Source organism: Rhodnius prolixus, unplaced genomic scaffold, assembly GCF_049639745.1.
Source record: "Rhodnius prolixus isolate KJV_2025 unplaced genomic scaffold, Rpr scaffold_5, whole genome shotgun sequence".
NCBI lineage: Eukaryota > Metazoa > Arthropoda > Insecta > Hemiptera > Reduviidae > Rhodnius > Rhodnius prolixus.
Window position 1 is genome coordinate 40,996,636 of NW_027411624.1, and position 17,379 is coordinate 41,014,014.

General features: G+C 37.7%; 1 protein-coding gene across 9 annotated transcripts in view; it reads right to left on the reverse strand.

Moving 5' to 3' along the window:
- The window catches only part of LOC141457938 (uncharacterized), a 376,780-nt gene that overhangs the window by 15,160 nt on the left and 344,241 nt on the right, over positions 1-17,379 (reverse strand). For 5 of the 9 annotated variants that reach the window (XM_074135333.1, XM_074135331.1, XM_074135332.1 and 2 more), the window contains 2 exons: positions 10,324-10,422; positions 1,317-1,420 (listed from right to left, as the gene is read on the reverse strand). In XM_074135333.1, the coding sequence (XP_073991434.1) occupies positions 1,317-1,420; positions 10,324-10,422 (203 nt within the window). Of the gene's footprint in view, positions 1-1,316; positions 1,421-3,110; positions 3,297-10,323; positions 10,423-17,379 lie in introns of those variants that run through there. The other 4 variants (XM_074135340.1, XM_074135339.1, XM_074135337.1 and 1 more) reach the window with 2 other exon arrangements.

Here is a 17,379-nt window from a genome sequence, read left to right on the forward strand (position 1 = left end):
CAGAATATTATATATATATATATATATAGCTACTAAGATTTCCGTCAGTCAAATTTGTGATAACGAGGTTTTCGCCTTACAAAATGGTCTGTCTGTCTATGAGGGTGGTACTTGCAATCGTACTTCCTAGATCTGAAATCGCTCTAATTTCCTAGGTTATACTATATAATTAAAATATTTTGTAATAATTGCTATAAAACTATTTAGTGTAACTATTTATCCCTAGAAATGCCACTATTCATTTGTATAAATGATTCAAACTGTTGAGCGCACTTTTATGCTGCCATGTTAAAGAAAGATACTTAAAAATGCCAACAAAATAAAGGAAAGAGATAAACAAAAGAGAAAGGGAAGGAAAACTCAAAAGAGCCTCATTTTCCACTAATGGGTTTCCATATAAAAGTAATTCAAATGAAAGAAAATAAAACTCCCATTCAAGGAACAAAAAGGAAAGCTTTATAAGTTCGTCCTGCTTTTCCGCACAATCTAACTTTTTGCCCAATGCGGACGGTTCATTTACATTTTCTTGTCAATAGATGGAAAATCTTAATGATTAATTAAAAAACGAGGAGGAATTGGGGGGAAACAAAATTATAAAACACATTTTGGGGGGCGGAAAATTCTGGCATGAACACGATTATACAATTTTTCCAAGTCCCAATTGGAAAACTTGTCAACTTCAAGGGGGGGTCGAAATTACGCTTTACAGGGGACGTCCCAACCCTAATCAGAGTTATCCCAAAACGAATTAACGGGACACAAAAATGTTAACATAAGAAAAAGTTATAAAAACCTCTGAAAAATCGCTGTGGATTTTTCTTCTAACTTAAACATTTTCAGCAACAAATTCAGCCCTCCCCAAATGATATATAAAAACCGAGGACCGTACATTATACTGAAATTGTAGGGGAGAATGTTTTAGTGATGGAGTATAAGAATGAATTTATAAATGAGAGATCCCCAATCGCTACTTATTATTTGCCAAAAAAAAGTTTAATAATAACAATAATAATAAGAACATCAACAAGAGAGGGAAGGGATTAGCTATGAGGTTAGCATACTGGACTCCCACGCGGAGGTCCCGGGTTCGAATCCAGCAGCTGACCCTTAGATTTTCTCTTCCTAGGAGCTTCTTACAGCTCACTGTCCGGTGATGGACAGTGTTGTCTGTAACGAGAGAACACTGTCCGGAGGCCGGCAGTGCACTGGAAAAAGCTCCGGGCGCTAATGACCTCAGCTGTTGATGCGCCAAAAAAAAAAAAAAAAAAAAAAACATCAACAAGAAATAAACAAATGCAAATATTTCTAAAATATACCTTGGATGTGGGCTCAAACTTTGTCGATGAGGACTTCCGTTTTTGGAAAAATTTTCTTGACTAGATTCACTGAGCCTTCTACATGGTGATCGAATGTCATCATTCTGAAATTAAATTTGAACGAATATTAATTAATTTTTAAATCAAAATATTAAAAAATCTTTTATGGCAACGTCGATCTGTTGGACGGGCGGGGTTTCTGGATAATCTTAACAGCATCAGGTTATCTTTTGGCAACGGCAGAACTCTCAGTTATACAAGCCTTTTGAATCAATCATGTCCACGGTGAATTTTGAACATCCGTTTCTGTGGGAATTTCATTAAGTTTGCTGGCTGAAGAGGGGCAATTTGTAGCCGAGAAAAACTTGGGCGCTGATGTGCTGAATGATGAGATGTGAAGCTCCAGACTTCTTCAAGAATCTGGCCATCTGAGCGGGTATGCCCCACAGAATTAGGGATGTAGATAGCATCTATTAGGGTTTAGAGATCTCTCAGGCAAAATCTGTCTTAATAATCACTCCCTTATTTCCACAATCAACCTATAAATTCCTACTCATTCTACTTTCGGCTAATGTAGAATTGAATGATAAGAGATTTGGATATCTTATTTGGCGCACAATTAATCTCTCTCATCACTATAAGCCCAAAACACTTAGCGACATCATATTCAGTTAACATTTGCTTTATTATATTTTTTTTTTAAGAAAAGAATAAACCTGCACTCAGCGCTCAAGATTTCCTTTATCTCTTGAGAAGCCATGGACGAGAAAGTAGTGGAAGAGAGCTACTTACTGAAAGCTCGTCATGGAAAAGAGGCTGCAGAACAACGAATTCTTTTTCAATAAATGGACGTAGAAGAAAGATATGAGGTGCACCAATATATATACAGGTAAATTGAGAAATTAAAAGCAATCATTAGCTGTGAATACCAATTTTTCCAGCCTCCGTAAAGAACAGATAGTTAATGCACAACCAAAACCCAAAATTTGATAAATAAAAGACTCTTCTCTACGGTGGCCCTTAATTCCAGTTTAGAATGGGGTTAAGGGAAAAGAAATCACCGCTGTAATTACCCAATTACTGGGCACAATGAAAGTTATTGGGTATAGAATCCATTTTAATAAAGAAACTTTAAAAATAAATAAATAACTACACAAAAAGGCCAAAGTAACCTCCAATTAAATGGGATTTGATATTGAAAATGCATAAAACATTCTAATATTAACAATTCCCACATGTTAACATAATTTTTTTCGCTAAAATATACAAGTTTCTGAATCAGAGAAAAGTAAAATAAAGAATATAATAAATTGCGTTCATGGAAAACTTTTAACATCAATGTTAAAGATCAATTTTATCGACCAGCCACTGATTTTAATTAAACACCGAATTCAATTCTATCATTTACTTTAATTAAATCAGAAATTTATTTTGAAATAAGCATCTATCATTGAAAATATTAGTAGCAAAGTTTTTGGCGATAAAAAAAAAGGAAATCGTACCTTTTACTTAACTTTGATAATTGATAATTGAAGTAGAGCACAGTTTAGGGCAGCAGCAAATAATAATTAAGTAATCCCTTCAAGCCCTTTTTTTTAAATTAGTAGGAATTTTTTTGCACAAAACACATGTAAATCTATCCAGGAATAATGATCGTAATGGGCCCCATTAACATGAAAATTATAAAATCAAAGAAAGAAAATAAAACCTGATTGCTTTGTAAGCGCTAGATGCATGATGGAACGTCTTTAAATGAAACTCATTTAACATCAAGCACGATATTAGGCACAATACCTTGATAATCCTGACCACTCTCCAATGAGAATAAAATAGAAACTGTATTAACAACATCAACTCTCCTGTCAAGTAAATGGTAACAAGCTTTTTGTAATTAAGGCAAATACAAACTGATTTAAGTTGTACACACCATACCACCATACTAGGTTACTAGTTAAGCTGAGAAAGGTTGGGCGGCCATCTTGTAATGAACAGCTGTTTTTTAGTATTAATGATTCTCTATTTTGAACTGGTATTTTCTTAATAAATAAACACGTTGTAGGCCTGTTTACTATTAATTTTATTATAATGATTACTTTATATTCATTAATCTAATGTAAACATGACACCTTAGTTTGGGGGGGCTTGTCAAACTGATTTTGTAGTTTAATTATGCATTTACCTATGATGAAATGTATTAACTGTACTAACAGTTTATTTAGCTTCCAGTTACGACTAATATTTACATTGATTCTTGTTTAATTAATGTTTACTGATTATACTGTAAACGTTGTATAGTATTTACATCGCTCACAACAGGGTATATATACTGTAATTTGAGTATCTTACTACAATTTCACCTATTAATAATTTTGTCAATTTATACAGCAAGTTAAATCACAAAGTTTATAATGTAAGCAACAATTTGTTGATGGGCAAGTTGTAAAAGCTTCTGACTGGGAGAGTTTTCAACATATGATTGGCTAACTTTATTGAAATTAATTACTATAAAATGAATAACTTAAATTTTGAAATTTGGGCGATATTAATAATAATAATTATTATTTTTTTAAAAAAGGCAATAGCTGTAGCTGAATTCGTAAAGTTTGTAAAACATAGAAATTGTTTAATGTTTTGCCCAATCCGTCTGCGCTCATTATATTTTTAAAAAATTTCTTAGAGAAGAAGATATAAGGCGTTTGAAAGTAGGAATAAGTTGGATTGTTTCTGGATCCTAAAAATCCAACTGTTTTACAGATAAAGATGATTCTGGATCAAGACCTAGAAGACTTGCAGGAAGGATTTAGAAGTGTCTCGACCATAAATGGGCATGGAATTGGAATGGTTGGTGCCTAGAAGCTGCGGGAATCCTCCCCCATCGACTTGTCAATCAAAGCTTTTTTCTATTATAAATTAAACTGCGAAAAGTGTGAACTTAAAAACCAGCGGGTTACAGCTGGTCAATCTGATCTTCGAGCGCTTCAAGATTTATGATGCTGAGGCCACCCCATCTGGAGCTTCACATTTCATCTTCATTCAGCTGAACAGGTTCCAACTTGTTCTTGGCCATAAAGTGCCCCCCGCTCTTTTCAATCAACTAACAATGAAATCCCCCACAGTCCCAAAACGGTCGGTACAAAAATCACCCACTGATATGATTGATTGTGTGACACTTCCAAAAAGAAAACTTGATCCAGAAACCTCCCATCCACTCACTCTAGACTTCTAATTCCATTCAAACATCAAACAGAACTAATCTAATCAAATTTACTTGTTAGTTCCGCTTTTAAAAGCTAAGGGACCCTTTTTTACATCAAAGTCGAAGATTCACGAGAACATTTTTGAACGGAAATGACCATATTTAAATAAATAAGTGACGTAGGTGTTAAAATGTATTTCTATTCTCACTTTCAATTTTTTGAAAAATTTCACATTATCCCACTAAAATATTTATTATTTAATGAAAATATTTGTTAATTTTTAAAGTGAACTAAGTAGAAAACTAGCTGAAGTATTTTTAATTCCAAGAGTGTAGAACAGAGAGGCTGGGAGCTCTCTAGCGGCGAAAAGTGGTTTTAATTAATAAAGTCGCAACCACTTAAGATGGTTATATATACAGATATTTACACTCCGTAAAATCTACAGCTTATCCAGAGGAATCTAAATCATACTAATTTATTACAGCTAATTTAGGCGCAGAATATGGTGAATGTTAATGTATAACAGTTGAACATTAGAGTCATTTTTCAAAGAATTAAAAAAAAAAAATTTATAAAGGCTAATTTATAAACTTGAGTCCGAGGCGCCACGGTAGCCGAGCGGTTAAGAGGCGAGACCCGCAATGCTAAGATGTATTGTTGGTTTAGTAGGTTCGATTCCCGTTCTCTAGGCTTTGTATTATATTTTATTTAATGGGTAATGTGAGAAATTTATATTAAAGCATTTAGGTGGTTATAGGCTAGACCCACAATGCTGAGATGTATTGTTGGTTTAGAGGGTTCGATTCCCCAGGTCAAAGTCTTGGATTTTATTTAATGGTTAATATGAGAAATTTACAGTTAAGTACGATTGCTAGTCGCCTCCTTGCACGACACATAATTGGTAGTTGGACGTTAAGCCCCGCCTGAAATAATAGGCATTTTATTTAAACTGAGTCTGAATGAAGAAAACTAAAAATTAAAACTTGGTATGTTAAAACATGCACCCATTGAATCCACCACCAACTTATTGCAGTAACAGGAAATCTTCAAGATAATTGAAGCGCTGGTGGTCACCGTGATCTTCTTAATGAAGAATATGCGCCAGAACACTTCTTCTTTGGGAGTTTCACCATTGGGGAATTCTCATTTCATGCTGCTCATGTATTTTGTTGCAGAAATGTACTGAAGTGGTGAAAATGCGTAAGGTTTTAAAAAAAGAATATTTCTGATTTCAGTGGCAGAGCGGGGAAAACCCCCCTTACAAAAAAAACAGAAGAAGGACTGAGCCAGTTCTTGAGAATAAAAATGTAAAAAGGGTTCAGGGAAGATGGAGTCACCTAGCCATGGACCCCCCGGAGGCTGGCCATGGCAGCAATTACTGCAGTGTTGTCTCCTGCAAAGAAACAATACCTAGCCATTTGCTTAGGGCATCAAAAGTTACATATTTAAAAGCGTCTCTCTCTCTAAAAAAAAGAAAGTAAAAGACCTGAAGTGAGGAAAAAAGAAAAACTAAGAAAAATAGTAAAAACTAAACGAAGGAAATATCACAATGTTACCAATTCTCTCCATTCAAAGCGAGACTACGTTAAGAGGATAAACCCTTTAACATACCCAGGTATATAAAAATAGAACTGACAGAACTCTACAACAAGGGTACTTCAGTTTAGTGCGAAGTGAACTACTTGAGAGAATGGTCTTCTAACAACAACCTACCACAAGGAAACACACATCTGCACATGTACTCAAGGAGGATAGTCCAGGTGTATTCTCGTCGCTAGTAAGCTGCTGAACGGGTTAAAAAATACAAATAAAAAGCAGCAACGAAGAAGCAGAGGGGAAAAGAGGTACTTTCTCCTGAACTGGTAGTAGTTTCAGGAGAGGGTATCCAGAGTGGGATAGTAGTCCCGGGTAATTGGGTAAAGAATCCGAAGCAAGGGTTCCCAATTGGCCAGCGCAAGCCTAAAGTGCTGAACAATAACATAGAAGATAATCTAATCATTTTCAAAAGGATTAAAAAAACAAAAACATCCGTTTTGAGGGCATAACCGTAGATTACACAAATTGATCTGCATTTGTGCACTTATCCGCCAAAAGCAAATAACAAAAAAAAAAAAAAACTATGAATTTGACACTCTTCTGCCAACAGAGAGGATGATACCAAAATAAGGTTCTGGACAAAATTGGTCTTCCACGGAAAAGCTACTTTTTTTCCCTGGGAAACGGCTAGAATGATTTTCTTTTTCCTCTACAGCACAGTCGGAAAACTGAACGAAGAAAGAAATCTCCAATCTCTCTGACGTCCAATTCTCCCGACTCAGCAGATCCACAAGGTGTGGAAAGTATTTACCAAAGAAATAGAGCTATTAGTTCCTGCCAGGTCAATTCAAAACTAGTTTGGGACTGTCTGGGTGCCCTAAAGGAAATTAGTGACCAAAATAAGGTCTTTCTTATGGGTTTGGGTACCTGGTCATTCAGGGAATGACATAAGGGAAACGTAGCGGCAGATTTATTGGCCCGGGAAGGCTCTGCGGGAGGGACACTTCGTTGGCCCGGAGCCCCTGTTTTGGGGTTCCGAAGTGTGTTAAGGACTGCGACCATTAACTTATGGGTGCAGAGTCATGTCTCAAGAGTGGTGGCGTGCCCCACTTGGCAGAGACCAGGCGAAGGAGTTCATTAAAGACTATTCGCCCGAGGCTGCATGCAGAATTAATCCGTCAAGGCCGTGGGGCTATAAGGATGATTTATAGGCCTATTAACTGGCCCACTGCAGGATCAGGAAACACATGCATCGCATGTGTCTGGCAGATGGCTAGCCTCTGTAGGTTCTGTCAGGAGGAGGAGGAAACGGCCACTGCGCGTGTTGTGTCAGTGCGAGGGGCTTGTCCTGGCTAAGGATGTTACTTCTCGGGGAAGGAAAAACCAAGGCCTGTGGAGAGCTTTACCCAAGAGTCTGATTAAAAGGGCAGGTCTGGAGGGTGAGCTTTAGAGTGAGGGGAGCCACAATTGATCCAAAGGGATGGCGTAGGCTTTGAGGCTGCCCTAGTTTAATCAATCTATCTATCTATCTACCAAAGAAATAATCCGGCAGCACAATGTCTTCCAGCGACATGATGATGCCCAAATGCTGACTAAATTGACCATCCAGGTTCACTACTTCCTTTATTTTTTCTGCTCTTCTGTAGGACTTCCTTGATGAGTTATTTTGCGCATCAAAATCATCAAGTTTTCCCCCTCGTTCCAGATCGCCCAAACCATTGAACTTAAAACCATAAAACAGTAGCGGAGTAATAAAAAGTTGTTTAATTCTATGTAAACCTTCATTCTATTTGTGAACAATTTCAATACGTTCTAAAAACGTTTTATTTGATGTGGACATTGCTCCATTTAAGTAGCAGATACAATGAAATGGTAAAAGGGCAATACAGAGATACAGTTGAAAAGTAGTATGTTACATTTGAGGGTGGACGGACGCTCTGGTACCAACCATATGGTACCATATGTTGACAACACCAACGACCACAATGACCACACGTATCGTCAATAAAATAAAAAGACAACCTATAGGAAGGAGGTTTCGCCAAACACACAAGTGTTACACTAACCAAATTACAACTATGAATACTAACACAAAATGCGCGTGTAATGTACGTACATGAATGGCTCGGTGCTCACAACAACAACAATTTTAATGAATGTCCTATGTATTATTATATATGGTATATTTTAAAAAAATAGTAAACAAATGAGTTTCTAAAAAATTCATCACGTGAAGTTTAACTAAAAATGCATCGTGTGAAGTTGAAGTTGAAAAATGAAGTGGTTGGTAGATTAATTACTAGATCTTTATGCACACAATTTATGCAGCTAGCTGTTCCGTGCTTTTCATTCATTTATCTATGAATTTTACTGGAAAATTATCATGAATAATCCCTTTCTACTCGTACCGCAATGTCATAAAAATAATAATAAATTATTCTGGATAAGGAAAAAATAATTGACGAAAAACGGTTCCTGTGAATATCATCGGGAAGAACGTGGTGAATCAATGGTTCGTGGCAGGAAACACTGTATTCCAGGAGGTCCCTGAGGGGGTCTTATACGCGAGTGATCCGCATGTAGTTGGTGGAAACTGCAATCCGTAGGGTCCCCAGCACGTGGTTGGTGGCCGTTGAACTAGAGAACAAACCATTTGTATAAACGGTACCTTTTTGAATGCTTCTCGTCAGAAGACGCTTTGTAATGTTTTACAACGCGTCCAGCGGCTAGCATGTTTATTGATTACCGGAGCATTGCAGAGTACTCCTACTGCCGCTTTGGAATTTATGTTACGGCTTCCTCCCTTGGATATTTTTCTTAGAGGAGAGGCTTTGATGGCCGCTCGTAGACTTGAGAGTGTCGGCACGTGGGCATCTAGGAACCTTCTCGGTCGGAAAGGCAGGCTTATTAGTCATGCTGATCTGGTTCGAGAGGATAAAAAGCATATTGCAGTGCTCTCCATGCCGGGGGACTTCATCCCTGCGACTCTGGACTTCAGTAGGAATTATGGGGTTCAGATACTTGCGAGGGAGGAGGCTTGTGCTTCGGCTGTCGAGTTATCAACAAACGCCATTTCTGTTTTTACGGATGGTTCATTGATGGATAGGGCAGGTGCTGGTCTCTGCATCTGGGGACCCCAGTTTGGGTTCCTATGGGAACGCACCTACCTTGATCTTGGTAATTATGCATCTGTTTTTCAGGCGGAGTTGGCTGCCATTGAGATGGCGGCTACTTTACTCCGCTGGAAGGGATTTGCCGACACTGATGTTAGGTTCTTCACGGATAGCCAGGCTGCAATTAAAGCTCTGGCCTCTCCTAGTAGGAACCAAATTTCGGTCAATTCTTGTCATGCTGCTCTCAATTTGTTAGGAGCTTTGAATACTGTTTCGGTTGCTTGGTCTCCCGGTCATTCTGGGATTCTGGGTAACGAACTTGCTGATGAAACAGCAAAGGAAGGAGCTGCGTTGATAACAATGACTCCTCAGCCCATTATCCCTGTATCCTATCGACGTTGTAGAACAGAGGTGGAACAGTGGATTTTGAAAGAACATCGGAAACGGTAGAGATCCCGAACTGACTGCCACCAGGCTAAGGAAATCCTTGGCCTGTCAAGAACGGATATGGTTGGTTTTAGCAGGTCCCGGATCCGCCAGTTGGTTCAGGTGTTGAGTGGACATGCGAATTTAGCATATCATCTTTTTAAATGTGGCCTAAACCAGTCGCCAAATTGTGCTGGCTGTGGTGAGTCCGATGAAACTGTGAGGCACTTTGTTGAGGTGTGCCCAGTTTATTCTAAAACTAGATTCCTCGTCTTCGGAAGGTCAAATGTCTCCCTACCGGAGATTGTACCATCTGGTAATCTTAATGAACTTTCTAGGTTTATTCAGTGCACTGGGCGATTGAGTCGTCAAGCTCCCTAGTGTCCTGCTGCTACTTTGTTAGGTTATTATATTAGCATCTGGTAATTTTTAGCCGGATTTGTTTTTAAACCCCGGTATCTCTCATGAGATGAGGGGTGGGCGGGGAACAATGGGCATCAGGATTGCCTGCGTTCCTTCCCCTTTTTTTTGCTGGAACCGCCCGTCTTGTACAATCTAAATCTAAATAAACGGTACCTTTACAATGATCTAGAACAGGATGCTGAACAGAGTACTGGACTATGGAGGTCTAAGAGCAATATCTGGCTAGAGTTAGCCTATTGCACCATCAACTAATCCAGCAGGCATTATCTGTTCAGCATATACATGGTTCTGCAAGCAGTTAAGTTTACTTACCTCAGTACCAACTGGTGAAATAGTTTCTGCGTACATATCCACAATAACTTGTGCCAAAGTTTTGGTTTGTTTACGCCCACGGCAATAGGCGGATATTACCTGTAAAAATATTAGTTTTGTTTAAATGTATTTACGGACATGAAATCATTTTAGGTAGAACAATAGATGCAGTTTAATTGCAGCAATTAAGTTATAATAAAGAAAACCAAATTATAAATTAAAGTAAGTAAAAGTAAAGCAGGCGGGCTTTACGTTACCAGTTACCCAATTAGGTGTCGTGGACGGAGGCGACTAGCAAACATACATTACTCTAAATTTCTTTTATTAACTATTAAATAAAATGCAAGGCCTAGAGACCGGGAATCGAACCCACTAAACCAACAATACATCTTAGCATTGCGGGTCTAGCCTCCTAACCGCTCGGCTACCGTGGCGCCATAAAATTATAAATTATTTTTATAAAATTATATTAGAACATAGGGGCGAGTAATATTCCCAAAAAAAAGCAGTCATATTAAGTGATTATTTTAAAGCTAATAAAAAGTAATCTTGATTGCCATTTTTAAAAGTAATTACTTGGAAGTTAAATATGATCTTGCTGCAGAGAAAGAAATGAAAGCAATCTGTACTGGGAAAGTAAAGCAATTGCTGTAACTACCATTCGATAGAAAACGTAGGAACGTATCTAGAGAGCTACATTGCTCTCAGGAGCGCTATATTGAGAGGCTCGCCTTTCTTTTTTTTCCTGCATTTACTACCTTTTTGCTAGACTCTCTTTAATCAATGATATATCTTTAGAGCAATTTTATGACAATAAGATTGGGTGCAAGTTTAATGTATATAATATATACATAAAAATGAGCTTAATGCAATTTGTATTATACGAGTACATATTTGTAAACGTGAATGAGCTAGATTTTACAACGTGAAAATCCATCGGTGTTCCTTTTCAACTTCTAGAGAGTCTTATTTCCTAGTGGGAACTCCAATTAATTCCTTTTGATCCCTTAGGGACTTCAGCTGTCACTCAATATAGAGTTCTACTGTAATCTACACAGCTCAACCAGAGACCAAGAGTAACTTAACACGCATCAAGCGCGTAAAATGATGCCCATACCGCCGGATGTCCATTAATGGCTCTTATTTCAGTCTATCTTATAAACATGGTGACCGGCCTTGAAAAACATGAAAGATCAAACCAATCATGTACGCAAAACGAGTGAATTCAGCGCCATTATTCTTTTTGAAAACGAACGTTTCTATCTGATTGGTTGGTGGGTGGCAGAGTGTTCAGATAATGAAATTAGAGTGACATATTTTGATGTAAGTTATCCACATTTATGAGCATTAAGAAACTGATGGTAGCAGAAGAATGTGTATGGGTAAATGTAGAATTTACTAGGCAAAATGGATCGCCCTATTCCATAAAATGGAATTTTTGCCGGCTCCATAAAGATCCCTACCAAAGTCCTTCAAAGAGCTTCCCTAGCAACCCCCAAACCTTTAGCCGTATCAAGAGTCTGCCTTTGAAAGAATGCCTTTAAAGTTTAATAAACGATCTAGTCTACAGTGAACAAAGTGCCGAGTCTATTAAACCGGAAAAGCTATATAGTTTCTAATCTCAGAGTCAGGAAAGAGCTTCGGCATTGTCACTTGACGATTAGATTAGGGCGGTCTAAGTCACTGCGACCCCTTTGGATCTATTGTGGCTCCCCAACTTTAGAGCACACCCTTCAGACCCGTCCGTTTAATCAGACTCTTAATTCTGGAGAGCGACTCCTGGGTAAAGCTCACACAGGCCTTGGTTTTTTTCCTCCCCGAGAAGTAACATCCTTTAACCAAACAAGCCGCACTTGACGAGGGACACCCGTTTTTGCTTACCCTGATGACTATGCTACTGAATTGAGAAGTTCGCAAATGGACTTTAAAAAGAAACATACATCCCTGCTTGGAAAGTCAAGCCACGGAAATGTGGTCTTCAACCACAAAGTTAGTGCTAGAATGTATCCAAGGAGAATGCGAGTATCTTGTATTCAAAAATGGGTACCTAGAAACGCTGATTACAGTCGTGTGCTATCTCATAATCAGCATGTCCGCCGAGCACCTAGCATTCTTACAACATTCACGATGGTGTATAGAGATGTTTTTGCCCACCGATGAGGACAAACTATTGTACGAATTGTCACAGACTCTTAGAGATCCTTTAGTAGAGGTTATTTTTTTAAATTTTTTTATTTTAATGGAAATGGGGAAAAATAACAGGTTTTAGAGCTGATAAAAAAATAAAAATAAATATACGAACTCTATTCCAATTGGAAAAGCATAAATTTAAAATTTATGAAGTTCCAACTAAATTTTCACTTCATTGGGTTGTACTCGCAGATAAGGTATTATCATGCAAAACGATATATTTTGCATGATATTTACTTTATTGTATGAACAGCTAACATTGTTATAGCGTTTTACAAACAATCATAAATTAGCTGTTGGTTTATCTGTTCGTACTTTTTGTTTATAATTTATTGAAGATTCTCCCCTCTCCCCCCACCCAAAAAAACTTATTTCACAGAAAAATTGTTTGTAAATTACAGTTAAATGCAGTGTGCAGCGCTGAATGTTCTTCGTAATTTACGAACGAGTATGGAAGTTATACGGAAAGAAACATTTTTGATGCGATTTCAGGGATGAAGAGGAGAGAGATAAACAGGAATTTAATAACTCCCGAAATCCATAGAATAAATTGTGCAAGGAGATTTATGCAGTATTTGCAGTTATAGTTGCTAATTAATATGCTTATCATTAGATATCGTTTTCATCACCAATCAGGACACAGCATAAAGCGCGTTGAATAGCCTTGTTTATTCTACTTCCATGGGTACAAAGAAGGTACAAGAAATGTGTCTATGAAGAGGGTGAAGCACAGAACCTGTACAGGATATTGCAGGTAACTAATTAGCTACGCTGGTTCGGACTAGTTATACGGTTAAGGATGGTTGAAAGAAGTTTTTGAAAGCAAGAGCCTAAAATGGCTATAAGAGAAGAAGAGTGTGGGAGACGATCAGAAAAGGGTAGCCTAAGTTCAGGAACTAGGCGCCACGGTAGCCGAGCGGTTAAGAGGCGAGACCTGCAAAGCTAATATGCATGGGTTCAATTCCCGGTCTTGGATTTTATTTAATGGTTAAAATGAAAAATCTATAGTAAAGTATGTTAGGCGGTTATAGGCTAGACCCGCAATGATAAGATGTATTGTTGGTTTAGTGGGTTCGATTCCCTGGTCTAGGCATTGGATTTTATTTAATGGTTAATATGAAAAATCTATAGTAAAGTATGTTAGGCGGTTAAGAGACTAGACCCGCAATGCTAAGATGTATTGTTGGTTTAGTGGGTTCGATTCCCTGGTCTAGGCATTGGATTTTATTTAATGGTTAATAAAAGAAATTTACAGTAAAGTATGTTTGCTAGTCGCCTCCGTCCGCCGCCACCTAATTGGTAGTTGGACGTAAAGCCTGCCTGAAAAAAAATAGGCAATTACTTTACTTTACTTTTTAGTTCAGGAACTCGAAACTAAGAAGTTCTAGGAGTAAAAAAAGTACAGAAAATAGATTCTGATTGAGAAGAAGAAGGAAACATTTTTTTTTGAAAATACAGAATGCAGAATGCGGGAGGTCTTGATCCAGTAAAGACAATTTTTTAAAACGGAACAGGAAGTCGGGTTCCTGACCCCTGGTAAAGATAAACTTTAGATTAAAAATCTAAATAAATAAACCCAATTCCTCCAACGCTAACTTACAACTCTTATTTAGATCAACGGAGCAAAAGTGACTTCCCTTGATAAGGACAAGATTGGTAAGATCTATTCCAGAAAATAGAGCATGCGTATAGTAGAAGGGGAACACACTAACGAACTGGATGGAGCAGATGACATGTGATGATGCAATCTATTTTATTTACTCCAGAGGGTTCTTCTGCATGGAGAAAAATATACTAAACTTGGATGTACATTGCTGGAAACACAGACTTCTGAGTTTTCTTTCTAGCGATCGAAGAAGAAGAAACATGGAAACGCAACTCTGTAGTAAGTGAACTATCTGCCAAATATAGGCCCAAAAAAATTTAATGACGTCAATTATTGTGGATGAAAATTTTCCGAGCTTTTCACTCCAGATTTATTTTTAAGTAAAACTAATAACCCTTTCCATTCATTTAAACTTTAATAATCAAGTTCACAGCTTTATTAAAGTAATTTTTCTAACCAACACTTTTTTATTCGATCATTACTTAAACAAAAATACTTATTAAAGTCAAATGAAATTAAACTGGGAATTTGAAATTATAGTTACAACTAGTTTGACATCAGACAGCCAGCCAAACAGCTCATTTTACGCTCCACTCAACTTTTCAATTATGCGTATATAACATTAATAGCGGAAGCACAAATCGACATTGACATTAGCCTGGTAAATTAGTTAGTCAAATAGTCAAACTCTAACCATGATTACACAAACTATGTTTTTTGGACAGAATGAAATTAGGTATCTTAAAATTTTCTTCTTTGATGTCTTTTCAGTTAATAAAATCTGGAGATTTATTTTGGCATTTTTAAAGTGTAATTAAAAATTTATGGAAACTAGATAAAAATCACAGTTTATAATCTCAAAATTTATATTTGATAAAATTTTGTTTTTATAGTTTACGTACTAGACTCAAACGGAAAGAACTGAAACAGACGATTCAAACTTCTCTCTAGACTTCTCTCGCTTACTGGTTTCTTCAGTAAGTGTGAATCAAGTCACAATCACCTCTGCAGATGAATAGGTGACTATAGTGTGGACACGGTGCATAGGCACAGGAGAGTTAAGGACTCCCTGAATTGAAATCTTTCCTATTAGCTGGGGGTTTTTCATTGTTCCAGATAGTCGATGAGGATTATTCCTTGCGAATCCCAAAAGACAGTCGCCATAATCTTTCCGGCCGAAGGAACGGTCTTCGCCTTTTTTGGCGTAGATTCCCCCTTGGTAACCCATTGTTTAGATTGTTCTTTGGTCTCAGGAGTGTAGTGATGTATCCATGTTTCATCCACAGTGACGAAACGACGCTTAAAGTCCTGCGGATTCTTCTGGAACAGCTGCAAACCGTCCTTGCAACACTTCACACGATTTCGTTTTTGGTCAAGCGTGAGCAATCGCGGCACCCATCTTGCGGATAGCTTTGTCATGTCCAAATTTGGATGCAAAATATTATGTACCCGTTCATTCGAGATGCCCACAGCACTAGCAATCTCACGCACCTTCACTCTTCTGTCATCCATCACCATATCATGGATTTTATCAATGATTTCTGGAGTAGTAACCTCAACAGGGCGTCCAGAACGTTCAGCGTCACTTGTGCCCTATATGGCCACTCCGAAAATTTTGAAACCACTTATAAACTGTTCTAATCGAAGGTGCAGAGTCACCATAATGTTTATCAAGCTTCTCTTTAGTCTCCTGAGGCGTTTTGCCTTTCATAAAGTAGTGTTTAATCAACACACGAAATTCTTTTTCGTCCATTTTTTGAAAATCACTCGACTTCCTCGATTCAAACGAATGCCAAACACAAAGAAATAGACCGATCTGGCTGAAACTTGGTGTGTGTTCTTCCAAGAGATGCTACTAACTAAACATAACCTCGATACGCGCCAGTGGTGCTATCTCTCTGACTTTGCACGGACTTTTCAAACGACCCTCGTATGTATGTATTTTGTATGTGAAATAAATTTTTATCTTGTCTCTAGACTTCTTGACAAACGATCTAAACTCTCACTAAACAATAAACGACTTATCTACACGATAATACTGAAACCTGGCTGGAATTACGGAATGGAACTTTAGGGCTCAGCCAAAGCTTCCAATATCTACAGAATCCAATCCTTCCCGGTCAAAAACATTCCGTCGAATCGCTAATTGCTCCTTACTTTGTCCCTAACTCTACCTTGCACCAAGATTTCCTTGTTCCCTATGCTTCAGAAGCTGTAAAATTCTGTTACGTTCAATTCCACCCATCAATCACCTCACATCCTAATCCACTATTATCCCAACTTACTGCATTGCCTGGAAATACTCCCAGGCGGTTGAAGCGCAGGTGGCCACGCGATCTTCTAAATGAAGTAACTATGCCAGTGTACAATAGTTGGAACTGTACCTCTATGGGAGTTTCACCAATTCTCTCCTCAAGCTATTCATGTATTTATTCTATGTATCTTGCTGTATCATCTTCACTTGTTGCAGAATTATACTGCAGTTGTGAAAATATATAAATAAAAAACTAAAATGGTTTTTAAGAATTGTTCTTAAAGTTTTTAGAATTATAATTAAGAAGGTTAAAAGTCAATTTGGAAATAATAAATACAGGTGAAAATGTCACAGGAAATGTCACAATGAAAAATGAAACTCAGATAATTAAAATCTTAGAGATGCGTTCTGATTGGCAGCTACTAACACGCGATCCTTTATTTTTTTACTTCCTGTTAGGTTAGGGTTCAATACATATCTGGGGGGTGGTAATGAAATGGTGGATAGTTTTGATTGCTAACGTTGAAAGGTGCATTAACGATGGTATTTGATTGGAGGAAGATTGGAACACGCTCAGCTGTTTCTTTTTGACACAATAAAGAGCGTTTTTTCGAGTAGTGTATTGATCATTCCGGTAACTTAAGTTGATGTCCCTTAAAACTTTGTACACAGGTACCATGGCGCAGCGTTTGTCGAAGTAGACTTCGAGAGAACTTCATCTAGGGGACTTCATCCTCCGATAGGATAGAAATATGGGTTCACTTAGATTGGAGGTTATGTAATTCTCTATTTGCGAAACCAAAAATAATAAATGAAGATGAGTCTGGAAGGATCGGAAGGGCAATTAAGGGATGCTGCATATGGACGGCGAACGTGTAGATAGAAGGTTTGGGATAAAGAGGAAGATCCGCCGTTTACAGAATCCTAGAGGAGTGAAACGTTAATAAACAAAGACCATTAAATCTTTTGTTAATTATTATTTTAAATTATATGTTTCGCATTATAA